The 26016-nt window shown below is 41.3% G+C and overlaps 1 protein-coding gene across 1 annotated transcript in view; it reads left to right on the top strand.

Annotated features, from left to right (window-relative positions):
* The first annotated feature begins 10660 nt into the window (after window positions 1-10660).
* Window positions 10661-26016, top strand: part of LOC114891598 (zinc finger protein 709-like) — a 16781-nt gene continuing 1425 nt past the window's right edge. The window contains exons 1-4 of the mRNA XM_029215792.1: window positions 10661-10814; window positions 24324-24450; window positions 24650-24710; window positions 25087-26016. The exon at window positions 25087-26016 is cut by the window's right edge and continues 1425 nt beyond it. Of these exons, the coding sequence (XP_029071625.1) occupies window positions 10812-10814; window positions 24324-24450; window positions 24650-24710; window positions 25087-26016 (1121 nt within the window). The 5' untranslated portion in view covers window positions 10661-10811. The remainder of the gene's footprint in view (window positions 10815-24323; window positions 24451-24649; window positions 24711-25086) is intronic.

Genomic DNA, 26016 nt, shown 5'->3' with positions numbered 1-26016 from the left:
CGTTGGGTCTTCATTGCTGCATGTGGGCTTTCTCTAGTTGCGGCGAGCGGGGGCTACTCTTCGTTGCGGTGCACGGGCTTCTCATTGCGGTGGCTTCTCTTGTTGCGGAGCACGGGCTCTAGGTGCGCGGGCTTCAGTAGTTGTGACGCGTGGGCTCAGTAGTTTTGGCTCACGGGCTCCAGAGGGCAGGCTCAGTAGTTGTGGCGCACAGGCTTAGTTGCTCCACAGCTTGTGGGATCTTCCCGGACCAGGGCTCGAAACCATGTCCCCTGCATTGGCAGGCGGATTCTTAACCACTGCGCCACCAGGGAAGTCAGAAAGTCAAACAGACTTTCTAGGGCCCCTCACCCCCTCTACTGACTACTTGCTATGCTCTGACTATGGTAGATACCTGTATAGAGTAATTACTCATTCTATCATACGTGAACCTACTGAAACCGAAATGAAATGACTCACCAAGACACTCTATATATTATTGATATTATCAACTGAATTATGAAAAACAAAACACTGGGTTCTTGAAAAAGGCATTTGGTAGACCTTGTACCTCTCTTACAACCTTAGTATACAACCATCATAGGTTATCTTAATGCCCACTTAAACCTTGCTTTCTTAGAGTTAGGTCTTCCTGCTGCTTGAGGCATTACTTAGATTCACTCCCCCAGTCTTTGGGACCAATAACTTGGTCTGATCATCAAACTTACTGGCACCTTATAAGTAGAGGCCTTTCTATACCAGACATTTCTGTCAGACTGGTCACTCATGCAGGTCTTCAGCTGATGGTCATGGTGCACCCTGGCCACCACTGTTTTATCTCATTCCCTGCTCTTCTTCCTAACATCACCTGTAATCTGTGTACCCTGCACGTCAGTATTTCATTTTGGGCACCCTCCTTCAAAATCCCTCCAGCTCATCCAACATGAATGTGCTGTTTTCCTACCATTTGCACTCAGGTGCTCGTTGTACTGAAAGTCACTGGCACTGACCTGGTCACACATGATATCATTCAACAAACACACCATTAATACCAATCGTGAAATGTCCAAAGCACTCTAATTATAGGTGGCAGACAGCTAATACTTCAGATGTTTTCCTTGAAGGAAAACTCCTTGGCAGTCATGGTAGCTGATGATCACTTGGCTTTTGACTATTAGCCATCAGAGAGAGTTCTGTTCCCCTACAAGCGTTATTGGCTGCATGTGGGTAGGCTCCACTAGCAAGGTGCCCTAGGAACACAACAAATGAGACAACAAATTAAGTAATTGCAAAACGAAGCAACCGACAAGAGGTTAATCTCCAAAATACACAAACAGCTCATGCAGCTCTATATCAAAAAAAAAAAAAAAAAACCAACCAAAAAATGGGCAGAAGATCTAAATCCAAAGAAGACATACAGATGGCCAAGAAGCACATGAAGAGATCCTCAACATCACTAATTATTAGAGAAATGCAAATCAAAACTACAATGAGGTATCACCTCACACCGGTCAGAATGGCCATCATCAAAAAGTCTACAAACAGTAAATGCTGGAGAGGGTGTGGAGAAAAGGGAACCGTCTTACACTGTTGGTGGGAATGTAAATTAGTACAACCACTATGGAGAACAGTATGGAGGTTCCTTAAAAAACTGAAGCTAGAAGTACCGTATTACCCAGCAATCCCACTCCTGGGCATATATCTGGAGAAAACCGTACTTCAAAATGATACATGCACCCCAATGTTCACTGCAGCACTATCTACAATAGCCAAGACACGGAAGCAACCTAGATGTCCATTGACAGAGGAATGGAAGAAGAAGATGAGGTATATATATATATATATATACACACACACATATATATATACAATGGAATATTACTCAGCCATAAAAAAGAATGAAATAATGCCATTTGAAGCAACATAGATTGACCCAGAGATTATCATACTAAGTGAAGTAAACCAGACAAAGACAAACATCATATGATATCGTTTATATGTGAAATCTTTAAAAAGTGATACAAATGAACTTATTTGCAAAACAGAAAGACTCACAGACTTTGAAAACAAATTTATGGTTACTAAAGTGGAAACGGGGTGGGGGAAGGGATAAATTAGGGGTTTGGGATTAACAAATACACACTACTATATATAAAATAATCAACAAGGACCTACTGTATAGCACAGGGAACTCTACTCAATATTCTGTAATAGCTTATATGGGAAAATAATCTGAAAAATAATGGATATATGTGTATGTATAAATGAATCACTTTGCTGACACCTGAAACTAACACAACATTGTAAATCAACTGTACTCTAATGTAAAATTCAAAAAAAATTTTAAAGGGCAAAAAATAAAATAAGTAATTACATTACTAAAATATTTGAACAGAATTCTGGAAGTATACTGACACTTTCCTGGCTCTCTCCAACACCCTGGGATGACTGAATTCAAATATTTTCTTCAGGCATTGTCATCTGAATTATGTTGCTTGTGCTACATATTTCTCCAGCAAAGATGGGTCTATTTGGGATCAGCAGAGAACCACAATTCAGGGTCTGGAACTATGGCAAGCCATAGGCAAGTCCCCACACAGCAAGGACAGAACACTTTCAGAGAGAGGGAAAGGAAGATGGGAGGGCTGTAGGAAAGAAAGAGTCCATGGCTTTTCATTGAATGAGTCCTTGCCAGGAACCAAGAGGAGTCTTTTTTTTTCCTGTTGGGCTTGGCTGTGTCCTAGAGTGTGAGAACTCCCCCTTCTGGTCTCTCACCTCTATTTTAATTGTGGTTTCTATTTGTTAATGTTTTACAGAGATGTGTCATCATTCAGTCAGTAAACCTAAGGAGTAAACATTAGAAAAGACACTGACTTCATTTTTCATATCTGACGCAATCTGCTTGAGACAACTGCTCACCCTGCCTGGCCCACAATGGGTAAACAAGTTAGGAAGGTTGATATATGCCCCTGTCTTTTTTGTGTCAGCAGGTAGTATGGTCCAAACTTGAAAACCTACAGCCTCTACCCCTGTACACATTAAAGGGCCAACCCATTCTCCTTTGCTCAAGCAACCTCAAACCACTTACCCTACATTCCTTAGAAAGTACCTTTGTGTAATAATTTTTTAAAAATTTGCTTGATGCATATGGCGACAGCAGTCTTAACATCTGATTCATTTTAGGTAGGGGGTTGATCCTGCCTCCAAAGGGCAGTGATAAAACAGAAAGTGGTTACAATGGAACATGTCTTTGGGGTTATAAACACACATTCAGGGTAGGGGATTTTTATAAGACGAGGAAAAGAAATCCAAATACAGATATCCACGTATGATAATGTTTTTAGATGCATTGGTCACAAAAGAAAACCTTTGAAGCTTCCTACGTGGCTCTAGCAGTAGAATGAATAAGTAAAAATGCTGTAGTCTCACAAGTGAATGGATGGTTTCTGTTCCAATATATAAAAACTCAGGGCTTCCCTGGTGGCGCAGTGGTTGAGAGTCCGCCTGCCGATGTAGGGGACACAGGTTCGTGCCCTGGTCCGGGAAGATCCCACATGCCGCGGAGCAGCTGGGCCCGTGAGCCATGGCCGCTGAGCCTGTGCATCCGGAGCCTGTGCTCCGCAATGGGAGAGGCCACAACAGTGAGAGGCCCGCGTACCGCAAAAAAAAAAAACAACTCAGAGTGATCATTCTTGTCTTCACAACAAGAAAATTCCTGATGAACCTGAAAAGCAATACCTGTTCTTAGATTTAAGAGAGACTTGAGATTACATGGCATAACAATGCTCCCAAAAATGAGAGACAGGAGAATACAAATAACCACTTACCTGGAGGAGAAACAACTGGAGTCCACAAACTCTAGGAGCACAGAAACTGTTAACAATGAATTTACTGGAGACCCAGATTGGACTTGCTTGAGAGTTAAAAGCTTTAGTGAGTTCAGTCTTAAGGAACCCCACAAACTCATCAATTTTTCCTGCAGGATCCGAAGCATGTTCTCACCTTGAAGACTGGAAAAAAATGACCTCATTCTTCATGCAGAAAATGATAAACACACAAAGCATTCTGTTCTCTGTAACTTAGACCATTCCTTAAAGAAAACTTATTTGCTAAAACCTTATCTTATTGGGGAAAGAGGACAACTCCCAGACCCTTCAAATTTCCTCTCTACAAAAGATGAGGAATAAATCTTTTGCTAAGAAACTGTTCTGAAGTTTATAGTCAAGGGATTTTGTCCCACCAAAACATTACAATTTAATCATAACATAAAAGAACGTTTTCCCACCCAAATACCTTCCCACCATATCAACAGGGCTCCAGTATAAAGAGTGAATTGAAACAGAGAGTTGCTAGACACAGGCTACTTAAGATAGGCTTTCTAGGGATACCCAAACAGGACACTCGTATGCAGTATAAGTAGTAGTAAAAGGGAAGTTTATAGTGATAAACATCTATATTAAGAAAGAAAGATATCAAATTAACAACCTAACACCTCAGGGAACTAGAAAAAGAACAACAAACTAAACTCAAAGTACAAAACAAATCCTCTGAAAACTACAAAACATGGTAAAAGAAATTAAGAAATGTATAAATAAATGGGAAAACTCCCAATTTCATGGTTCAGAAGACTTCACATTGTTGAATTGCTGCTACTCCACAAAATGATCTAGAGATTCAACACAATACCTATCATAATCCCAGCTGTAATCTTTATAGATATTGGCAAGCTGTTTCATAAATTTATGTGGAATTTCAAGGGAACTAGATTAGCCAGACCAATCTTGAGAAAGATAAACAGGAAATTCCCTGGTGGTCCGATGGTTAGGACTCCGAGATTCCATTGCTGGGTTCAATCCCTCATCAGGGAAATAAGATTCCACAAGCTGCTCAGTGCGGCCAAAAAAAAAAAAAAAAGAAAGAAAAACAAAGTAGTAGTATTAACATTTCCTGACATCAAAGTGTTACCGAGCCCAAGCTCTCTCTCTGCTCACCGCACGACAGCCAATGAATCGGAGACGAGGTGTTGAGACAAGGAACACGACTCTATTTGGAAAGCCGGCCGATGGAGAAGATGGCAGACCAAAGTCTCAATATAACCATTTTATTGGGGTTTGGATGCCAGTTTCTTTTATAACACAGAGAGGGGGTGGAGATGAGGAAGTAAAGTAAAGAGGCCATAAGTTTTGCAAATATCACCTGGAATGGCCAGCCTCGGAGGGGATGTGTTAATTTCTTCTTTCTTGTAGCCATCCACAGGTGGACAGGTTCCAGATGTTTCCCTGAACAAAGGCCCTTTGGTTCAACATTCAGGCAGAGGGGCAGGGTTCCCCAAGGCAGGCCATTATGTATAGACAGTATCCTTTTAGTGAACAAAAGCAGCGGAAAACAAAGGTTAAAGTAAAAGAAATAGATCCCATGTGTAGTCAGATCTGGCTCTCCCCTGTTACAAAAGCATTATACTAAGCAAAAGTAATCAAGATAGTGTGAAACTGACACAAGGCTAGACCATACAGATTTATGGAACAGATTGAGAACTGAGAAACAAGCCCCTATATCGTGGTCAACTGATCTTTGACAAAGGTACCAAAAATGGGGAAAGAATATTCTTTTCATAAATTGCTGCTGGGCCAACTAGATAGCCATATGCAAAGAAAGAGGTTGTACCGTTACATCATTCCATAATCAATAATTTACCAAAAAAGATCAAAGACCTAAACATAAAACAATATAATACCAATAAAGATGTTAAAAAATAAATAAAATACTTTGATAAAACATAGGGAAAACTTTATGACCTTGAATTTGGCAAAATACTGTTAGATATGACACCAAGAGCAATAATAGGTAGGAATAGGAAATAATAGGTAAATTGGACTTCATCAAATTAATGACTTTTGTGCTTCAAAGGACACCATCGAGGAATTCCCTCATCATCCAGTGGTTAGGACTCCGATCTTCCACCGCAGGGAGCACAGGTTTGATCCCTGGTTGGGGAACTAAGATCCGCATGCTGCTCGGCCAAAAAAAGAAAAAGGACACCATCCAGAAAGTGAAAACATCCTTAGGAATCCTTGTGTGCTATTGCTAAGGCTATTAAATTGTGTCTCCAGGATGAAAAACAACACGGCAGTTCATCAAAAATTTGGAACTGAGTTACCGTTTGATCTAGCAACTCTACTTCTGGGTAAGTACTCAAAAGAATTAAAAGCAGTAACTCAGAAAGATATATGTCCACTCGTGTGTCTATTAGCATTATTCACACTAGCCAAAAGGTGGAAGAAACCCAAATGTCCATCAACAGATGAATGGATCAAAAAAACTTGGCACTGGGGCTTCCCTGGTGGCACAGTGGTTAAGAATCCACCTGCCAAATGCAGGGGACAGGGGTTCGAGCCCTGGTCCAGGAAAATCCCACATGCCACGGAGCAACTAAGCCCGTGCGCCACAACTACTGAGCCTGCGCTCTGGAACCGATGAACCACAACTACTGAGCCCAAGTGCCACAGCTACTGCAGCCCGCATGCCTAGAGCCCATGCTCTGCAACAAGCGACGCCACCGCAGTGAGAAGCCCGCGCACCACAGCAAAGACCCAACACAGCCTAAAGAAAGTAAAATTTTTTAAAAATTAAAAAAAAAAAACGTGGCACTTAAGATTCCATGGAGTGTTACTTGGCTTTAAAAAGAAAGCAAATTCAGACGTGCTACAACATGGATGAACCTTACGAACATTATGCTAAGTGAAATCAGCCTGTCAAAAAAGGTTAAACCCTGTATGATTCCATTTGTATGAGGACCTAGAGTCGTCAGATTTATAGAAATAAAAAGAGTGGTTGTGGGCTTCCCTGGTGGCACACTGGTTGAGAGTCCGCCTGCTGATGCAGGGGACACGGGTTCGTGCCCCGGTCCGGGAGGATCCCACGTGCCGCGGAGCGGCTGGGCCCGTGAGCCATGGCCGCTACCAGGGGCTGGGGTAACAGGATAATGAAGAGGGTTTTTTTCCAATGGGAAAAGAGTTTCAGTTTTGCAAGATGAAAATAGTTGGAGATTAGTTTCACAATGTCAGTTTACTTCCCACCACTGAACTGTACAGTTTTAAAATGTTGAAAATGTAAACTTTATGGCATGTGTACGTTACCAGAATTAAAAGTAAAAATTTTAAAGCAGGAGAATGGAAACACAATCCACAGAATGGAGGAAAAGTCTGCAAGTCATATATCTGATAAGAAAATTGTCTCAAAAATATCTAAATACCTCTTATAACTTAATTATAAAAAGTCAAATGAGTCAATTTAAAAGTGGCAAAGGATTGAATACACATTTTTCCAAGGAAGATATACAAAGATGGCCCAGAGTATATGAAAAGGTGCTGGACATCATTAGTTATCAAGGAAATGAAAATCAAAACCCCGGGGAGATACCACTTCAAAACGACTAGGGGGCTTTCCCTTGGCACAGTGGTTGAGAATCCACCTGCCAATGCAGGAGACACGGGCTCGAGCCCTGGTCCGGGAAGATCCCACATGCCACGGAACAACTAAGCCCGCGCGCCACAACTACTGAAGCCCGTGCACCTAGAGCCTGTGCTCCACAACAAGAGAAGCCACCGCAATGAGAAGCCCGCGCACCGCAATGAAGAGTAGCCCCTGATCGCCACAACTAGAGAAAGCCCGCACACAGCAACGAAGACCCAACGCAGCCAAAAATAAATAAATAAATAAATTTATTAAAAACAAAACAAACAAAAAAAACCCCACTTGGATGGCTGGAATCAAAAAGTGAGATGACAAATGTCAGGGGTATGGGGGGAAATTTGACCCTCATAAACTGATGGTGTGAATATAAACTGGTTAGCCACTCTGTAAAGCAGTCTTGGAGTTCCTCAAAAATTAAACCTAATGTTATCATATGATCCATTAGTTCCTCTCCTAGGTATATGCCCAAGAAAAATACATGTTGGAACAAAAACTTGTACATGAAATTTATAGCAATGTTATTCATAGTAGCCAGAAGGTGAAAACATACCAAATATCCATGAACAGACGAATATATAAACAAAACATATTTTATCCAACCAATGGAATATATTTCAGCCACAAAAATGAATGAACAATTGACACCTGCTACAACACGGTTGTCACTTTTTAAAAAATTATGCTACATCAATGAAGTCAGTCACAAAAACCATAGATACTAGGATTCTTTTCATATGAAAACCCTGAAAAGGGAAATTTATAGAGACAGAACGTAAATTAGGCGTTGCCTAAAGCTGGGGTTTGGAGGAGGAAGATGGGGCAATTGGGGGTGACAGATAAAGGGGAGACAGTTTTCTTTTTGATGTGACCAAAATGTTCAAAAATTATGGTGATGATTGCGTTTATCTGTAAATATACCAAAAACCACTGAATTATACACTTTAAAGTGGTGCAGTGTATAGTATGTACATTATATCATAATAAAGCTGTTGAAATAAGTAAATAAATGCATTAAGCACTTTGCAATGCAGGAGTTTTGCAATCCAGTCTCTTCAGCATCTTGGAGTTTCCAGGTTAACACATCCATCACCTCACATTGTTTGTGTGTATGTGTGGTGAGAATTCTTAATCCACTGTCTTAACAAATGTACAATATAGTATATGTAGATCAGAAAATCATCACATTGTAATCTTTAAATATAGACAATTTTATTAATCAATTATACCTCAACAAATCTGGGGGCGGGGGAAGAGGTTCTAGGTGCATCTCAAATTTACATAACGATTTATTGTTTTCTTATATTAGTGAAATAGGAATCAGTTGTCTTAGGGATATTATAGTCGCTTACATTTCAAGTTCTCTAGGGACAAAGGCAAAAACTAATCTAAAATAAATTTCCTTACCTGAGAATTTAATGAATACATCTCACACCCTGTGCTTAGACTGAAAAGAGTCCTTGAGCCCAACTAGGACTGTAGGGTTCAAACTTCCCACCAGAGCCAAGTTCTTGGGATTCTGTCTCTTAAGTACCAAATGGGTGGGGTTAGACCACGGATGGATGGACGAAGGCTCAGCGCTGTCAAGGATCAAAGATTAAAATGGATGGAATTCCCTGGTGGTCCAGTGGTTAGGACTCCATACTTTCACTGCCGAGGGTGCAGGTTCAATCCCTGGTCAGGGAACTAAGATCCCGCAAGCTGCGCAGCGCAGCCAAATTAAAAAAAAATAAAAAATAACTTAAAACTGAAGATTAAGAGGAAGCCAGATTCTTTATTACAGATGGCGAGGTCACATTTCAGTTTCTGTGTTTCTGAAAAAGGGTCACAGTTCCATGAGTGGCCTCCCAGCCTTACACCAAACCCTTGAGAAATAAAATACTGCCTGCCTGCCATGTCAGTAAACAAAGGATGTTACATTTATCAGCAACTGCAGTGAGCCGGAGAGCCCTGCGGGAACTCAGGAAGGAAACAAAGAATACCTGCCATCTAGCAGCCATCAGACTGCAGCCACTCCCAACAGTGGTGAACCCTGAAGAAACTCAGGATGTGAAAACGTAGGATACTGTAGCTGAGGTACACATCAAAGGAATGATTTCAGTGAGTCCACACTCTTGCATCTTCCCATAGATAGAAAAGTGCTAAATTCCTTAACTTGAGATATCTAGTTTTCTTTTATTAACAGTAATCTTTTGTTCCTACTACCTGCCCTTTGTTGCAAAACTCCTATATATCCTAGCTACCCCCTCACCTCCTCAGAGCAATCTTCTCAGGGTTGCTTAAAATGCTGCCTCCCAGGCTTGAAGTCCTCAGTATGTCTGCCGAATAAAACATAACTCTCAACTTTTAGGTGGTGAATATTTTTTTGGTCGACACCCTTGGCCCCTAGAGAACACAAGACCCTGTTTTCCAGTGTGGCCAGGTGTTGGGTTGCACCCTGCAGGTTTGCAAACCCATTAACTGCCCAGTCTCAAGACCAAAGAAAGAGCCTGGAATCAGCCGTAGAGAAATCAATGGTTTAACGGATAGGGGATCTTACATGTCCGAAGCAGAAGGCCCCTGGAGCTACACCTCACTGTAGACAGCAGATGTCAGGCAGAACGGTCTTCGTTGGGTGGGAGTTACCAATAATGGAGGAAACTGACCTCAGATTGGCTCATCAGTTACCATGAAACCTCACCACCCCTTTGATAAGCTATGAAAGTGGAGATAGTCTGATGTGAAGATTAGAACAATCAGTAGCCAGGGGCAAGTACCTAAGCATTTACTGATTAGGCTCTAAGATTAAGAGGGAGGATCAGTCATGTGAATAGGGTGTAGGTGAAGCAGGGCCTGGTAGAGCAGGGGATGTACAGAGAGCAAGAGAACAGCCATCTTGGGTGGCCTGATCATACACCTGCCTGGGCTACCCTCATGCTCTGTGCTTAGTTGCTCCATTGGGAAACTCAGTCAGAAATTCCCTGCGCTCGTGTGTTCATATAGAGCTGGTCGAAAAAGTTCTGTTTCAACGCAAAGGAATCGGGCTGGGTCAGGTTTCCGCCCCACCCGCTGCCCTCAGCACGGGGCGGGGCAGGGGCGGGGCGGAAGCTAGTTTCCAAGAGTCACACATCCTCCCGCCCAGCTGTCACTCAAGTACTGGGGGATGCGGCCTTGCAAACTGTCCAATCAGGGGCGCCGCTTGGGCAGGTGGGTGGGGCGACGCACTGCTCTAGCTCGGGCGTTTTCACTCCCTCAGGCCAGGCTAGCGATCTGGTTTCCTATCCTTCAATGACGGAGGTGGCAGTGCCTCAGAGTCTGTCGCGCTGTGACCTGCGGTGGTCGTGGGAGTCGTAGGAAGGATTCAGAGAGACCCAGGAAACCTAGAAATGGTGAGTGTGGGTTACCAGGGTGCGGAGTTGGAGCGGGAGGGAAGGAGGCGTTGGTTGGAATTGATCCGAACCAGCTGTGATGGTACCGGGCCTCCCCGCTGTCAACTCCGGAGTCTTGAGGACGCGAGTGGCGCCGCTCGGACCTCGGTCCCCTCCGTCCGGCAGCGTGGGGGCGGGGCCGGCAGCCGGGACCCCGGTGTCCTGTCCCGTCACTGCAAGCCGCGGCTTCGGCCCCGGCCCCGCAGCCCCACAGCCCCACGTCCGCCCCAGACTGTGTGGTGACCACCGGGAGGGTCATCAGGGGACCATCGTGACTCGGTCTCCGTGGTTCGTGCGTGAGAGGAGCTGTGGTCTGGGGGGTCCCCAGTCCTTACTTTCTCCCAGGGGGCACCCGTTTTCTCTTTGAGTTTTCCGATTATTTGGGTAGCAGAGTCTCAAGTCCACGACCCTGTCCCCTCAGCCTAGCTCTTTCTAGGGCTGGTAATAAACCCCTAAATTTTCACAATCCACCCCACATTCCCAAAGCCATCTTTCCTTCTCTGATTCACAGCATCATTATCAACTATTTGTCCTCCGTGGTACCTTTCAAACAGACCCAGTATTTTAACTTTATCATTTTCCCCCAGAGCCCTGGATGGCCCTTTTTTTTCAGTTTACTTTTGTCTGTGGGTGCTTTCCATGAGAAGAAAGCAAAGAATAACCTCCTGGAATTAGGTTGTTCAAAATCCTTGTGCCTCTCCTCCCAGCCTCATTCCTGGGCACAGACATCCTATGGGTGGAGGTTCCTCTTTAAAACTTTCCTGGGTGATATGTGCTGTCAGCGTTGGCCCTCCCTGGGATTGTCACCTTTAAAAGATTTATTCATGTATTTAAGCATCGTTTTTCAATCAGATAAAATGTATTTAATCAATACAGCTTCAAAGACAGTAGTATAAAATATTTCCAAAGAGGCAGAAGTGGTGAATTTCAGAAAAAATAAAATATTCCAGGATTACATTCCATTTGCAAATTCTTGTTTTGCTTTTTTTCTTCCCCAAGCGTGTGTAGTAAGTTTCTGAGGACTATTCTTTACTTTTGGGTGATTTCAAATGAAATTCTCAGATTGTGTGGTGTCTGCTGAGACTTGCAGACCAAGTGTTCAAGTGTGATTAATTATTTTCAAACCAGTTTCTTGCTTTGGAAATAATCATTAACTGACATCTTTTCTTCTGAAACGAGTAGATATTTTGTGTTTTCTGGTTGAACTAGTAACAGTGGCTTACAATTTTCTTATCTCCTTTCCTTATAAACGATGGGTTTAAATTATTTTGCTGGATTGTTCAAACACCAGGTTTGTGTCAGTTAAAACATCAACCATGTTCCAAAGCAACTCCAGTGCAGAGCAGAGTCCTATAGTCAGTGATCCACGCTTCCTTGAGCCTGTAAAGAGAAGGACTTGCAGGCCCAGTTGTTCTTCCTGGGGAGCCTCCCCTGCAGATGTCCTATCTGCTTACACCCATCACAGAAGGAGACTTATGCTGAGAGAAGCTACAGAGCCCTGGAAAGCTGGGGGTGCACCTGCAAGGAGGTGGAATTGATTCCCTTTCTGAGGTTGTAGTTGTGGTTCCATAGGCCTAGACATTTCTAGACGTCATGTTTGAGTTGTACATCCACAGTGTGATTTGTGCACATTGAGAGAGTCTGTTACAATCACATCCTCTGTCTTGTGGACAAAGGGTTTATGAATTGGGGTCAGAACCTTAAACTGAATCAGGCTGAGAGTTTCCTCACTTGTGAGACTAGAACCTAGTGGAGGCAGCACTTCCATGCTTACAGGACGCGGGAGGGCTTGTGAGCTCCCAGAATTCATTCATGTGGCTCCTCAGCTGTCCCTACCCTCCTTCTCCAGCGACTAACCCACTCTAGGGGTTATATCTTAGACCCCAAGTCTGGGAATTTGGTCATCTTTCTGAAAGTGGGTTTTTCTTCTGAACTGTAGCTAGAAGGCTGCTTATCTGTGTTGATTCCAGTATTTGTGTTTCTTTTGTTGTTGTTGTTGTAATCATTTATTACTTCCGTGACAATTTTTAATCCAAAAATGGTATTTGAGTACCAACTTGAAACACTGTGATTTTTAATGTTGGTTTATAGCAGAGCAAATGATTTTATTTTATACAATTTTAAAAACTATACAATTTCTCCTTTTAAGGGGAGTTCCCTCATGCAAGTTCTCCAGGTTTATTGCAATCGTGTGTGTGTGTGTGTGTGTGTGTGTGTGTGTGTGTGTGTGTGTAAGAGGTGGCTCTGTTTTGTTCTGGGGTTGGTCCAAAACCAGGTGGAGTTCCAATGCATGCAAAGCTTTAAAATTCTACCTTAAGGAGGTTTAATAAGCCAATATCAATTTCCAAGTACTTTGCAAAAATTGTTAAATTTTTCACATAAATACTGGAATCCTCAAAATCACACAGTCATTTCAAATATGTGTTTCTTTCTTTGGATTTCTTTCTCAACTGAAGATTGCAGTTCTTTGACTCTAGTTTCCATTAGCTTTGGGGCTTTTAGTGTGTAAGTTGATTGAGAGATACGATGTGAGTAAAGCAAGAAAATTGTGGAACCAATTAGAATTTTGTTCCATTTAGACAAAAGAACTTCAACATGAGATGGGTGTATTTAAGTGCTCAGGTGCTTTTTCCATTAAAAAAATTTATTTATTTATTATACAATTTTTAAAGGTTATACTCCATTTACAGTTATTAAGTATTTATCTTTCTCTGACTTATTTCATTTAGCGTAATACCCTCCTGTCCCTAGGGAACTTTGACATTTAAAAAGGTCATGCTATTCCTAAAGCAAATAAAGTCTTATTTTAATGGATGTGAGGAAAAAACAATTGAATTATATTTCTGTTGATATAAAGAAAACACCTTAAAGCTTATATACATCTTTTAAATTCCTAGTCTATTTCAGGGTTTAATTGCAAACCCCTAATATTTTTCATTATGCCACTCATTCCTGAAAATATCCCCAGCGTGAAATGTAGTGGAGGGACAAACTATATTGTTCTTGTTCTTTCAGTTAGAAGGGGATTTGTAAATCTTTGATGATGTGCAGTTTTATATCTGTTAGCATTTAAAGGATTAAATCTTGGAGTGGTTTCCTATGTAGAAAAGTTAAAATTAATTTTAAAAAGAAAAAATTAATTTAAAATAATGATTAAGCATAGGAAAATATGACGTATATCAATTTCTCTCTTGATTTTAAATAAATGATGCACATGAGGGTTAAAAAATATTCCTAAAATAAGAAACTTAAGAAGACTCCCTACCTACATATCCTCCTCCACTCCTGTACTCTTACTCCACCCACTCTCAAATTACCAGTTTTTGATTACTTCTTGATCATCTTGTTAATATTTCTTTATATAAAAAGAAGCTAGTGCGAATGCGTGTTTCTCTTACCTGGGTTTGTTCTTTTCGGGCCTCCCACTGTTGTGGCCTCTACCGCTGCGGGGGCAACAGGCTCCAGACGCGCAGGCTCAGCGGCCATGGCTCACGGGCCTAGCCGCTCCGCGGCATGTGGGATCTTCCCGGACCGGGGCACGAACCCGTGTCCCCTGCATCAGCAGGTGGACTCTCAACCGCTGTGCCACCAGGGAAGCCCTGGGTTTGTTCTTATAATGAGTAGTCAGGATCCACATATTTGATGTTTGACTACTGAAAGATAAGCCTCACCTCTCCCTTTTCCCCTAGTGCTTCTTATCAGGACAGGCTGATACGAAAGCCTGGAGGCTCCTGCCCTGTGAGCTGCTGTTTGCTGGGGTCTCCTCCTGTGCGCTGTGCTGCCCTGTGTGGCGTTGCTGATCCACAAAGCCTGGGCTCTATACACAGAGGCAGTTTTGGTAATTCCTTGTCTTTTGGGAGCAGGAGCCCTGGGGCCCTCCTTATAGTGGTCCTGAGTCCATGGCGTGGATGGAACCTATTTGTGTTTGGAGTGAAGGTGTGACTGAGGCTGGGTTCACCCAGACCTTGGGGCGGGGGGTGATCTTTGGGGAGTACTCGGATGATTATACCCTGTGAATGAGGTGAGCCCCTTGGATGGTCACTCCGAAAAGAACAATTATTCCAGCGAGAAAGAGAAGAGAGGGTAAAGGTAGCCAGTAGATGCCAGGCTGAGTCCGCTCCTAATACCAGAGGGCTCACCAGGCCCCTTAAGTACCTCTGCTGCTGCTTCCCCTGCCTCTACTGCAACAAAGATCGTGACCCTCTGAGTTATGGTGGACAAAACCCATAGCCTCACTGTGGCACAGCAAAGGGATTAATTTAAAACAATTTAAGCCTAGGGTGCTTAATTTCTTTTTTTTTTTATTTGCGGTACGCGGGCCGTGGAGCACAGGCTCCGGAAGCGCAAGCTCAGCGGCCACAGCTCACGGGCCCAGCCGCTCCGCGGCACGTGGGATCCTCCCAGACTGGGGCACGAATCCGCATCCCCTGCATCGTCAGGTGGACTCCCAACCACTGCGCCACCAGGGAAGCCCAGGGTGCTTAATTTCTATAAAGTAACCAGTTATCATGAAGGAGGCCTCTGACCCTGATGGCACTGGGGTGAGGCTCTCTGGAGGAAAAAATTATCAATACAAGAGAAGAGAGGACACCCTCTCCCCCAGAGTATATCCAGTGACCTAAGATGCAAAACAAGGAAGAACTGGAGGGAGGGAACAAGAGAAGAAAGGTACTGAAATAAAGGAACACAATTTCACTCAACTGTGGAAAAAATTTGCATTTTTGCATAATTTGCAATTATGCTAAAAAATTTGCATAGCAAAAGATGGAAGGGGCCTGCTTAGCTTTTGGTCCTCTATAATATGGGTTTGATTTAATATTAACATCTCCTGTACTGCACTAATTCACAAAACTTAATGTAATTAATCAAACTAGGTTTCAAATTACAGGTATACCTGGGGATTCCACTAAGTTTAAACAATTTACCTCATCATCTTAGGAAGAATTACTGAATATAATATAAAGGACAAATAGGTATAATTTGCCTTCAGCAGCAGAACTCTCACGTTGCCTAAATTTCTCATAGTCATGTCGCCCATTGTCCCAAAATATCCCATAGTGAGCAGGAAAGCTCTGAACCCATGGTTCATTAAGTAAAATTAAATTGTCTTCTACTTCCAAATTGGCTAGACAAAATGAGACCCCAGAGAGAGACCTTAACTATCAGTTAAATTAGTTAATATGGCCTGATTTAAATTAAACAAGGCCTTGAATTATTGAAAACCATTATAAGAAATGTATTTAGGGAGAAGTGTTTACCGCCAATTTTCTTCTTTCATAGCCTTATTTGGTCTGCCCTTAAACCTGGAAAGGATGAATGACACCTCATAGTGGATTACAGCAACCCGAGTTGTGGTTGCATCAAATTAGCCCCTATTCCTAGTCTCCAACATTATGGAAATTACTTACTCCATCCAATCAGCGGCTGGTAAATACCCTGCTCTCACAGATTTGATAAGTCTGTTCCGTTCAGTGCCTATTTCAACACCCTCTCAGCTGCAGTTGCCTTCACCTCTGAAGGGACATGATACACGTTTACCTGGTTACCCTCAGGGAACCTCAGCAGCTTGGCCATCCCACAGTCTCTGCAGGCAGATCTGAACTGCATGCACTTTGTTCCAGGAGCACAGGTATGACATCACACTAACGACATCCTCCTCTGAGAACATTCATTTCTCATTCATTCAGAACATACAATTACTGAAAAAAGGAGCTTGTGAAAAGTGTGTGGGCCATTGACCCCACACATATGTGAGGCCCTTGGTTAAGTTTCTGAATGTTTTTTGGTAATTAGACAGCTTTTCCCTCCCTGACAATGTGAAGAAATATCTGTAATCCCTCTCAGCACCTACAAGATCTACTAGGTTCTTTTGGTGTTGGGGAGACAGCATATTCCTTATTTACGAATTTTACTTGAGCCCATTTTTACTATTACTTGGAAATTGACCCCTACCTTGAGGGCACCCCTACTACAGAAGACTCTGGACTATGTTTAAATGGCCATACAACAGGCATTCCTGTTAGTTCCTTTGGAGTCTCCCTCAGTATAGAGGCTAATGCCTCCTGGAATTACCCATGATGGCCTTAAGTTATCTATAGGCTTCTGGTGCAAGGAACTGCCTTAGAACTTCAATTATCACCATGTACCGGGCTCTCTTGAAAATAGAGGCTCTCACAAGTGCTGAGCATGTGATCCTCTGCTGAGCTGCCCATTATGCCTTTAACCTTGGAAATAGCACCCCATCAGGTCGGCATGCCTACCAACACCTCCATGTGACATGATGGAGTCAAACCTGTCCTGGCCTATGCCTCCTGCAGGAGGGTGGCCTCTTCCCTATTCAGTCCCTTGAAAGTTGCTTTGGTGTTGGAAAAGGTCACCACTTCCCCAGATGGAGGCTTCCCTGGGATTGACGGAATGCACAGCTTTTGGGTGTCCACAGACTTTAAGGATGACAATATGCATTCCTACATGATGAGCTCTGTGGAGAGTTGCTGCTCTTCATCCCTTAATTGTGATATCCCTGATGAATGACCAAACCCCAGGGTCACACTAACCAAACATCAGGCAGTCGTCTTACTACTGACCAAAATTGGTCTCATCTACTTGTATTCACAGACTTTTGGACGATTGTCTAAGAGTTGCCCCTTTGTGGTAAAAGAATTTTAGGAACCTTTGAACTCAAGAGATACCAAAAATATAAATCAAGGTGAATCTCGTCTAACATACCGTAGGTCCAGAACACACGGTCTTGCCAGGGCAATTCTCATCCATGTTGGAGTTCTAGACACTATTGATAGTAACCATGGCACTTCTCAGAATATGCAGTGCAGTTCTCTTCAACATGGCATTCAGTGGAAGTTTTACCTCTCTTACTGGTCTCAGGCTCATGGAGCACCATACTGCCTTATTGAATAAGTTCAAATCAGTTGAATGAAAGGTGTCCCGTTTCAGTCATCAGTCAGTCAAATCAGGGGTGAATTGTAATTCGTTTGTCTTCATCTTTTTTTTTCTAATACACTTCAGTTGTTTTAGGGTAGTTTTAGGTTTACAGAAAGTATAGAGAATTTCCACATAACCCCTCTGCATCCACAGTTTGCACTATTTTTTACTTCTTGTTTAACTGGTACATTTGTTAAAATTGCTCAGCAAATACTGATACAGTAAATTGCATTGTTTACATTAGCATTGACTCTGCGTTCTAAGATCTGTGGGTTTGGCAAATGTTTAATGATCTGTGTCCTTCATTTCTGTATCACATACAGTAGTTTCACTTCCCTAAACATCTTTTATGCCCCACCTATTCATTCATCCCTCCCTCCAACCCTCAAATCCTTCACAGCCTAAGATCTTTTTACTGGCCCATAGTTTTGTCTTTTCCAGGGTGTTATTCACTTGGAATCATACAGTGTGTAGCCTTGTGAGATTGGCTTCTTTCACTTAGCAGTATACTTTTAAGGTTCCTCCATGTGTTTTCATGGCTTGATACCTCATGTCCTTTTATCACTGAACAGTATTTCATTGTAAGGATATACCACTGATTTATGCATTTGACGCTTGAAAGATATCTTGCTTAACTCTTAACCCTTGCCAAGTATGAATAAAATGCCTACAAACATTCATATGTAGGGTTTTGTGAAAATGTGAGATCGTGAGTTCAACTCATTTAGGTCAATACCAACAAGTGTGATTGTTGGATCTTAGTATGAGAAGTAAGAGTGTATTTAGTTTTGACAGAAAATTCTGTCTTCCAATACAGGCATATCAAATTTCATTCCCACCAACAATGAATAAGGATTATCTATAGCTTCACGTCTTCACCAATGGCTGGTGTTCTGAGTGTTTCAAAATTTTTGGCATTTAATAAGTATGTAATGATAGCTCATTGTTTTATTTGTAATCCCCCAGTGACGTATGTTGAGCATGTTTTCAAATTCCTTATTTTCCATCTGTCTTTCTTTGGTGACTTGTCTGTTCACATCTTTTGCCCATTTTTATTTGGAGTATCTGTAATCTTATTGTTGTGCTTTAAGAGTTCTTTAGTTGTTTTGGGTATCAGTCATTTATCAGATAAGTGTTTTACAAAGGATTTTCTCCTGGTATGTGACTTGCCTTTTCATTCTCTAAACACTTTTTCCAGAACGGGAGTTTTTCATTTTAATGAAGCGAAACTTAGCATTTTTTCTCTTTTGGGGATTTTTGTGTGTGTGTCTTATTGAAAAATTTATTACCGAACCCAAGGTCACCTGTAGTTTCTCATATGTTATCTTCTAGAAGGTTTTTGCTTTTTCATTTTACATTTAGATATATGATTTGTTTTAAGTTAATTTTTGTGAAAGGTGTAAGGTGTGTGTCGACTTTCATTTTGTTTATGCTCATGTGTGTTTCTATGTGAATATCCATTATTTATAGCACTGTTGAAAAGACTTTACTTTTTCCGTTGAATTGCCTTTACTCCTTTGTCAAAGATCAATTGACTGTATTTGCTTGGATCTATAGGAAACCAATTGACTTGTGTATCCTTCAACCTTGCTATACACTGTTACTAATTACAGGGGTTATCTCTGTTGTTGTGGATGCTATCAGATGTTTTGCATAAACAATCATGTCATAAGGAACAAAGTTTTATTTGTTGTTTCCCACTCTGTATACCTTTTATTTCTTTTTCTTACCTTACTGCATTGGCTAGGGCTTCCAGTACATTGTTTAATAGGAGCAGTGAAAGGAAACTTCCTTGCCCTATTCCCCTCTTAACAGTAAAGCATCCAGCTTCTCACAACTCAGTATGATCTTACCTACAGGTGTTGTGTAGTTGTTCTTTTTTAAGAAGAGAGCCTTCCACTCAATTTCTAGTTTGTTATCATAAATGGATGTTGGATGGTGTCAAATCTTTTTTCATGGTTATTTCCTCCTCTTTTTATTTCTGATTTAGTAATTTCTGTTTTTCTTCTTTTCTCAGTTGTCTTGATTAGATGTTTATCAATTTTATTAAATTAATATTTTCAAAGGACTAGCTTTGGGATTTGAAAGCTAAGAGTTTTGGGGGTTTTTTTTAAAGAACCGTACTTTATTCTTCCTTTTTTTAAATTTATTTATTTTATTTATTTATTGTTCGCTATGTTGGGTCTTCGTTGCTGCATGTGGGCTTCTCTAGTTGCAGCAAGTGGGGGCTACCCCTCATTGCGGTGCACAGGTTTCTCATTGCAGTGGCCTCTCTTGTTGTGGAGCATGGGCTCTAGACACGTGGGCTTCATTAGTTGTGGCACACGGGCCCAGTAATTGTGGCTCACGGGCTCTAGAGCGCAGGCTCAGTAGTTGTGGTGCACGGGCTTAGTCGCTCCATGGCATATGGGATCCTCCCGGACCAGGGCTCGAACCCATGTCCCCTGCATTGGCAGGCAGATTCTTAACCACTGCACCACCAGGGAAGTCCCAAGACAGTGGGTTTTTTTCCCCAAAACTTTAAATACAGGGATACCCCAGAGATTGGGGGTTCTGTTCAGGACCACCACAATAAAGTGAGTCACACTTATTTTTGGTTTCCCAGTGCATATAAAAGTTATGTTTATACTATATTGTAGCCTATTAAGTATGCAATAGCATTATGTCTAAAAAACAATCTACATAACTCAATTTTAAAACTTCTTTGCTAAAAAGTGTTAACTATCATCTGGCAATGTAGGGTTGCCACAAACTTTTAATATGTAAAATACACAAAATCTGCAAAGTACAATACAGTGAAGCACAATGAAATGAAGTATGCCTGCCTGTACAGTATTTCACTCCACTCTCTTCTTCCTTGTGTTGTTTCTGAAAACAAGTCTGATTTAATTCAAGTCTTTTTTTCTCTATGCAAATCAAAACTACAATTAGGTACCACCTGACACTGGTCAGAATGGCCATCATTAAAGAGTCTACAAATAACAAATGCTGGAAAGGGTGTGGAGAAAAGGGAACCCTCCAACACTGTTGGTGGGAATGTAAATTGATACAGCCACTATGGAAAACAGTATGGAGGTTCCTTAAAAAACTAAAAATAGAGTTGCCATATGAGCCAGCAATCCCAGTCCTGGACATATAGACAAAACTATAATTAGAAAAGATACATGCACCCCTATGTTTATAGCAGCACTATTCACAATAGCCAAGCCACTATTCACAATCTAAATGTCCATCAATAGATGAATGAAGAAGATTGGTGTATATATATATACATACACACACACACACACACATACCCAAAAAAAAAAACAGGAATACTACTCAGTCATAAAAAAGAATAAAATAATGCCATGTGCAGCAACATGGATGGACCTAAAGATTATCATACTAAGTGAAGTAAGTCAGAACGAGAAAGACAAATACCATATGATATCACTTATATGTGGAACCTAAAATATGACACAAATGAACTTATCTATGAAACAGAAACAGACTCACAGATATAGAGAACAGACTAGTGCTGCCAAGAGGGAGTAGGGGACGGATGGATTGGGAGTTTGGGATTACCAGATGCAAACTATTATATATAGAATGGATAAACAACAAGGTCCTACTGTATAGCACAGAACTATAGTCAATATCCTGTAATAAACCATAATGGAAAGGAATATGAAAAAGAATATATATGTATAACTGATTCACTTTGCTGTACAGCAGAAATTAACACAACATTGTAGGGACTTCCCTGGTGGTCCAGTGGGTAAGACTCTGAGCTCCCAATGCAGGTGTCTCGGGTTTGATCCCTTGTCAGGGAACTAGATCCTGCATGCATGCCACAGCTAAAACCCGGTGCAGCCTAAATAAGTAAATAAATAAAATAAATAATAAAAAATATATATATATATATTTTAAACCACAACATTGGGCTTCCCTGGTGGCACAGTGTTTGAGAATCTGCCTGCTAATGCAGAGGACATGGGTTCGAGCCCTGGTCTGGGAAGGATCCCACATGCCGCGGAGCAACTAGGCCCGTGAGCCACAACTACTGAGCCTTCTCGTCTGGAGCCCGTGCTCCACAACAAGAGAGGCTGTGATAGTGAGAGGTCCACGCACTGCGATGAAGAGTGGCCCCCGCTTGCCACAACTAAAGAAAGCCCTCACACAGAAATGAAGACCCAACACAGAAAAAATAAATAAATTTATAAAACAAAGGACTAGTCTTTAAAAAAAAAACACAACATAGTAAATCAACTATACTTCAATAAAATAAAAAAAATTTTAATCTTTTTTTCTCAGCTCACTAAGGTGTTTCTTCTGCTAGCTCTTTTCAATATATTCTTTTTCTTCCGTTTGAATATGATATACTTGGGTGTGCTTTTTTTAAAATTAATTTTATTTATTTTTTTGCTGCATTGGGTCTTTGTTGCTCTGTGCGGGCTTTCTCTAGCTGTGGCGGGTGGGGGCTACTCTTCGTTGCGGTGCATGGGCTTCTCATTGCAGTGGCTTCTCTAGTTGCAGAGCATGGGTTCTAGGCGCTCAGGCTTCAGTAGTTGTGGTGCATGGGCTTAGTTACTCCGCGGCATATGGGATCTTCCTGGACCAGGGCTTGAACCCGTGTCCCCTGCACTGGCAGGTAGATTCTTAACCACTGCATTGTGGGTGTACATTTTTTAGCATTTTCATTTTGTGTTCTCTGAGCTTCCTGGATCTGTGGTTTGCCATCAATGATTAATTTTTGAAAAAAATCTGTGATTATTATTTCACTTATTTTTTCTGTTCCTTTCTGTCTTTCTTTTCCTTCAGGTATTTCCATTGTGTGTATTTTAAACATTCTTTCATTGTCCTACAGTTCATGGATATTGTGTTCTGCATTGTTTGCTCTTTTTTGTCTTTGAACTAGCTTCTGGTGAAATAGATTGTTTTCAGTATAGGCCTTGTATCCTTATTTTCTGTTTCCCAATTTTGAAACCAGTGGTTTCCTGTGACTTCAGAGCTCTGATGGAACTAAGAAGAGTTGTTGATTTCAAGTGTTTTCACTTTTTTCTCTGAGGTTGGGAATGATGGCGTCCAAAACCAGAAACCAGAGTTCTCTGACTCCAGTTTTTGATGACTGGCTGCTGACAACCTTAAAGTCTCATCCCCCCTCATTTCTCTTTGACCCACATCTATACAAAGTGGTAAGAGTGCCTTGGTGCTCCTTCCTTTGGCAGTAGCAAAACAGTCAGTCCTCATAAGATCCTGTTCTTGTGTGTGAACCCTCACCCAAACCCACCCCCTAACCTCAATTAAAAAAAAAAAGTCCAGGCACCTTTTGTTTCTCTCAAGCCATTTCATGGCAGCTGGAGGAGTATGCCTTACTTTCCCCAGAGACCTCAATTATGGAAGTAAACCCTTTCATTCACTACTGGTAGTATGTGGTGTCATCAACTAAGGAATTCGTATGCTCAGTGATCAAGCCATCATACTTCTGTAGACCAGATAGGAGCTTGGGAATTAGAGAAATTGGGAGAAGAGCTTCTAGAATGGCTGGTTGGGAAACACTTCTTCCTGCTGTTTGAAAATGGAGATTTTAGAGTTGTTTGGAGGAAAGCACTGCTGAATCCTTCATACATTTTATGGGCAAATTAGCCATGAATCCATTGTGATTTTCAGTGAACACACTTGCAGTCTGCAGCTGTTCCTCAAGGTCAACAAGGCACAGGGCCCAGTGTTCTGGTTCTGCCATAAAGAGCTCTTCTGGCATACTACAGCACTTTGTGTGCCTCTAAGCAGCCCCAAGGCGCACAAGTATAGGGACTTTGTGGTCTAAGTTGTGACATCTTCTTCCTAGTATCTGAACTCTAAGTTCCAAATAACTTTCTAGTCCATCAAACCAGAGAGAGAAAGGGAAAACTGAGCCTGTGGTAAGTATTACACAAGTTAAAAGCAATACTTCCTGACAAGGATATTTTCATTCCACCAGCTACATCATACCACACTACTTCTAAAGGCCTGGACTACTTAGGGATGAAATAGCCAGCTGGACCTTATTAAAAGCTGGATTTCTACAGGTGTTCTGGATTCTCATGTTTGGTAATAGGAATAGAAGTAAAAGCTTTTAGTTTTCATTATGTTTTTATTTAGTAAAATCTTATGCAGATTTGACCCTTTCGCTCATGGTGTTCTGTAAATGGTGGATAATAAGAAGGGCGAGGAAAGAGTTTTCCTCACGAAGAATCCATGATCTTAAAATGATATTTGTTTCATGTGTGTAGCATTTCTGTCATTTCCCAACATGCTCTGGACCCTGCAATTAGAGAGAAATAAGATGTGACGAAATCACAATAAAACTATGTAAATAATTTGCATGTTTTCACAATGCTGTTAAACTTATTAGGAAGTGTGGACAGAGAGTAAGTTTCTGATGACCAAGTCATACAATAAATGTTTGGAGATGACAGAATCATACGTAACCTTCGTATAAATGGTGTACAGATGTCCAGTGCTGTTAGTCTCACACATCCTACTATACACATATCTGGGATGTTTTAGGACTCAGTGACCTTTGAGGATGTGGCTGTGAGCTTCACCCTGGAGGAGTGGGCTTTACTGGATCCTTCACAGAAGAAACTCTACAGAGATGTGATGCGGGAAACGTTGAGGAACCTGGCCTCAGTAGGTGAGGATGACAACCTACCTTTACTTTGTCAATTAGAGAACACATGTTTCTTGCTCGTTAACATTGTTCCAAGATGTTGAATGTGGAAATGCAGGATGTTGCTAAATAATCTAGGCATGGTCACAGCCAACAATGGACTTAGATAGTTTTTCTATAACTTATAATATCTTGGAATCATTTTTCTTGGTCTGCAATTTAGGAGAAAAATGGGAAGATCATGACATTGAAGATCAGTACAAAAACCAGGGGAGAAAACTAAGGTAAGTCACACTCACAATATAAAATAGTGCCTCATGTGAGTATCCTGTTATGCAGTTTTAAAAGAAGGAAATAAAAGAAATAATGCATGCTCCAAATTTAGTTATTCTTAGAAAATTTTCACCAAAATTACTTTCTTATGTGACATAGATGTTCAGTGTTTGCAAAATAGTTCAACACTATAAATAAACTCTATATGAATGTCACTGTTTTGATGATTACAAGAGCATTTCTTATATTCAACTTGAAACAATTCAGACAAGGCATAAAACCTACACTATTGCTATAAGTGATAAAAATGTACTTCAAATATCCTACTATTGAGTATAAAATTGTTAATAAAGACGTCATTGATAATATACTCCTTATTTTTTACAGAAGTCATGTGGTAGAGAGACTCTGTGAAAGTAAAGAGGGTAGTCAATGTGGAGAAAACTTCAGCCTTATTCCAAATCTCAGTCTGAACAAGAAAACTACTGGAGTGAAACCACGTGAATGCAATATATGTGGAAAAGTCTTTACGCGTCATTCATCCCTTAAGAGACACATGAGCTGTCACACTGAACGTAAACCATATGAGTATCAGAAACATGGAGAGAAGCCATATAAATGTAAGGAATGTGGTAAAGCCTTTAGCTATCTCCAGTTTTTGGAGACGCATGAAAAAAATCACAATCGAGAGAAAAAATATAAATGTAAGGAATGTGGAAAAGCGTTCCATTCCCGCGCATCCTTTCAAACACATGAAAGGATTCACACAGGAGAAAAACCCTATGAATGTAAGGAATGTGGGGAAACTTTTATGTGGAGCACAGCATTTCGAAGACACATGGTAACACACACTGGAGATGCTCCATATACATGTAAGGAATGTGGGAAAGCTTTTAATTGTTCCTCTTCATTGCGAACACATGAAACAACTCACAGTGAAGAGAAACCCTATCAGTGTAAACAATGTGGAAAATTCCTTAGATATTATCATACTTTTCGAACACATGAAAGGACTCATACAGGAGAGAAACCCTATGAATGTAAGCAGTGTGGTAAAGCCTTCAGTTGTCCCAGTTCTTTTCGAAAACATGAAAGAATTCATACTGGGGAAAAGCCTTATGAATGTAAGGAATGTGGGAGAGCCTTCAGAGGTCTCTCAAGCCTTCGAGCACACATGATCACTCACACTGGAGATGGACCTTATAAATGTAAGGAATGCGAGAGAGCCTTCATTTCTCCTAGTTCTTTTCGAATACATCAAAGGATTCACACTGGAGAGAAACCCTATGAATGTAAACAATGTGGTAAAGCCTTCAG

This window comes from Monodon monoceros, unplaced genomic scaffold, assembly GCF_005190385.1.
Source record: "Monodon monoceros isolate NGI ecotype Baffin Bay Population unplaced genomic scaffold, NGI_Narwhal_1 Super_Scaffold_12, whole genome shotgun sequence".
Lineage (NCBI taxonomy): Eukaryota > Metazoa > Chordata > Mammalia > Artiodactyla > Monodontidae > Monodon > Monodon monoceros.
Note: the sequence above shows the minus strand (reverse complement) of the source record. Positions and strands in the feature narration are given on the sequence as shown.